Here is a 2,952-nt window from a genome sequence, read left to right as displayed (position 1 = left end):
AGTTCCCACAATGCAATGCTGTCTTCATTGTACGTTTTCTGCCTTCGTTGTTTTGACTTGGTGTCAAGTGGAGAATGGTGTCCCTTCGCCAGCCAAGACTTGACGTGTCGCTCAGGATTGTATCTAGCCACAGGAGGTCCCAGGAGCCTAATCCGCAATAAATCAGAAACAGTGCTGATGTAGAGTAAAGATCTTAGAGGAGACATAATTAAATTCATTGCAGAAAACCCACGTTCACATTCAGCACTAGACACTGCAATACTATTTATGATTGAGATCAGTTTCTTAAACGACGGCGGCTGCTCAAGAATAGTAGGTTTCTCTCCGCTTAACATAGTCTTCAGTCCCTGCTTGAAGTGTCTGAAGTCTCTAATTATATCCCGAGAGCTGCTAATCTTGAATTTATCGCAGATTCGCTGGATCTCGTATTCTCCGTAGGTGATAGATAAGTCTTTTGGCTAATACATGGGGTGGATCACTTTGATGTCATTCATGATGGAGTTGTAGTTTTCAGACGCATTTGACGATGATAGCAACCTTGAAGTCAGGTTGTTAGCAAGGCTCCGGTAGAACTGTTTTTCTGGAATAATCGGTATCTTGGCTCTTTCACAAAGTTTAACATCTTAAAACTTCATATTGTCTATAGCAATTTTAGCTTCCACTGCACGTCTACCCATGTTATCAACTCGGTTTTCAAACACTTTTATTAACATTGTTACGTCACTGTGAGCTTGGATTAAGTTGAGGCTTGATTGCTGAAGCTGTAAGGATAAATCCGCTAACTCATCTAAAGCATCGTACATCAACACCAGGTTGTGTACAAAAGTTGTAGATGACAATGTACTACAAAGCCCTTTGTAAGACGAACGTTTTTTCAAGTCCCGTTGCTTCTCTTCAGATGCTTCTAAAAAATGATTGTACAAAGCTTTAAAATCTGTCCATACTGCTTTCACCGCCATTAAGCTGGAGGCTACCCAACGAGTATCTAAAACACGGCCGATTTTCAAAATCTGCTCCTCTAGTCCTTTAGCAACTTCTGCCAACTCCCTGCTATTTTTCGGAGAGCAACTAAACATGTTTTTAATTTTATCCATGAATATCTTGAAATGATTGATTCCAGCTACTTCTTCTACCGAATCGTGCACGGAAAGCTCCAAACGATGGTTTAAACAATGCCAAATGAACAGGTTGGGGAATGTTTCAGTAAGCTGCATAGCAAGGCCAGATTTTTTGCCTAGTAGCACTGATGCACCGTCACAAGTTAGAGCAATCATATGGTCTTTCATGAATTCAAAGCTTAGACCTAATGCTTGTAACTGATTAAAAAGTTCTTGTAAAATACCAGCTGTTGTGCTATTTAGCTCAAAAAGTGTTAAGAACATTGTCATAGGGTTTTGCATTCCTTTTAAAACAGTTCTGATATAAACCACCAAAGCATTTTTGTTCGAAACTGAAGTTGCCTCATCCAAAAGCAGTGAAAATTTAGAGTCTGACTTGATTAGGCCATTTATTAAGTCTGATTTCATTTCATCAGAAATATGATGAACTATGTTGGAGCAAGCAACATTTGAATGGAGTATTCGGCCCATATCCAAACCATTGATTATTTGAAGATCGATTTCTGTTTCAAACTCAAAAAACGGCCTATTTAGTTTGGCCTGCTTATAAGCCGTGCGGAAAATGCGCTCAGTAACAATCTGCTGTTCCTGATGCATAGAAGCAACAGCTTTTTTCATTTTATCATTCTTTGCTTCATTGAGTATTTTTTCAGCTAAAGAGTGAGCTGGAGACCCACGGTGTAAAAACATCTTTTTCCTAAGAGAGGATTGTTGGTCTTTTTTACTGTTTCCATAAGCGGTAACAGTTCCTAAAACCCACTCCTCACTAATTTTAAGGCCCTTTGTTTTCTCGGCACCTAGAGTACTCACGCTTGGATTTTTTGCTTTAAATTCAATAATTTGTTCAAGAGACCAACAAACTGGTTGTTCATCCCCATTAACATAATCACTATCTTCATTACTAATCTTACCATCGTCTGAATCAGATCCTAATCCCACCAACCTGGATACTTCTTTGTCCGATGAGGAAGTTGAAGGGTAATCATCCTCCTTGATTCCGATTGCGTCTTCTTTTTGATCTAGATCAACAATTGGAGTCGTAGTCGATGCTTCCGAATTGCATTTCTCATTATTCACATTAACTTTTTGTTTCTTAGGGTTAGGTAAAGGTTTAAAGAAATCAAAAATTTTTCTGGTGTTCATAACTCGAGTAGTAAACTTTTGTAGCTGCACTAGCAGTAGTAAGTACAAACAAACACGAACGCGTCAACGTAACCTATGCTGTGATCAGTGTTGCCACTTGCCACTGCCACTGTGATGTGTGTGCGGTGGCGCGGTGAAGGAATGGAGGGGATAGGCGGAGGGTATTGTTTTGTTATTGTGTGGCGCAAACGATATGACTGACCTTCCTCCCTGATTAGGTGCATCACAATCGCTTGTTAGGGCGCTTATTATCTGCTTACAAGCCGCTCGCGAGCAAAGCCTAAATTGATCCTACCTTTTTTAAAATTTGTAGTTTTAGAGTTCCGTGCGTTCCCTTGCGTTCCGGCACTCTTGGGAGGTAAAGCAGGCCATTCACTAGGCGAACTCGGAATACAAAAAATACAAAAAAAACAAACAACAAGTCACTTATATCTGCGTTTAGTATAAACTAAAAATAAAACAAAATAAAAAATAAATAGTAAAAAGTTAACATTTATATTTAAATGTTAAATTAAACGAAAATAAACTCTCCAAAAATAAAATAAAATTTTTGTCTGCTTTAGTTTTGTTTAAATGTGACGAATTCATTTAAATCATGAAGGGTGGTAGTAGTGGTCGTTGGAGGGGTTGGTATATTACCCCTGAATATTGGTTGTGGGTTATGGAGGTACGAAGGAGCCTGATATTGATA

General features: G+C 38.9%; 1 protein-coding gene across 1 annotated transcript; it reads right to left on the bottom strand.

The window, feature by feature from the left end:
* Positions 1–623: 623 nt before the first annotated feature.
* On the bottom strand, positions 624–2,261 carry LOC111418831 (E3 SUMO-protein ligase KIAA1586-like). Its single transcript, XM_023051521.2, has one exon. The coding sequence runs from the start codon at positions 2,259–2,261 to the stop codon at positions 624–626; it is 1,638 nt and encodes a 545-aa protein (XP_022907289.2).
* Positions 2,262–2,952: the final 691 nt, after the last annotated feature.

This window comes from Onthophagus taurus, chromosome 6, assembly GCF_036711975.1.
Source record: "Onthophagus taurus isolate NC chromosome 6, IU_Otau_3.0, whole genome shotgun sequence".
NCBI classification, from domain to species: Eukaryota; Metazoa; Arthropoda; class Insecta; order Coleoptera; family Scarabaeidae; genus Onthophagus; species Onthophagus taurus.
Note: the sequence above shows the minus strand (reverse complement) of the source record. Positions and strands in the feature narration are given on the sequence as shown.

Coding starts and splice junctions, on each gene's coding strand:
- LOC111418831 (XM_023051521.2), bottom strand. CDS start 2,261: ATGAACACCAGAAAAATTTTTGATTTCTTTAAACCTTTACCTAACCCT.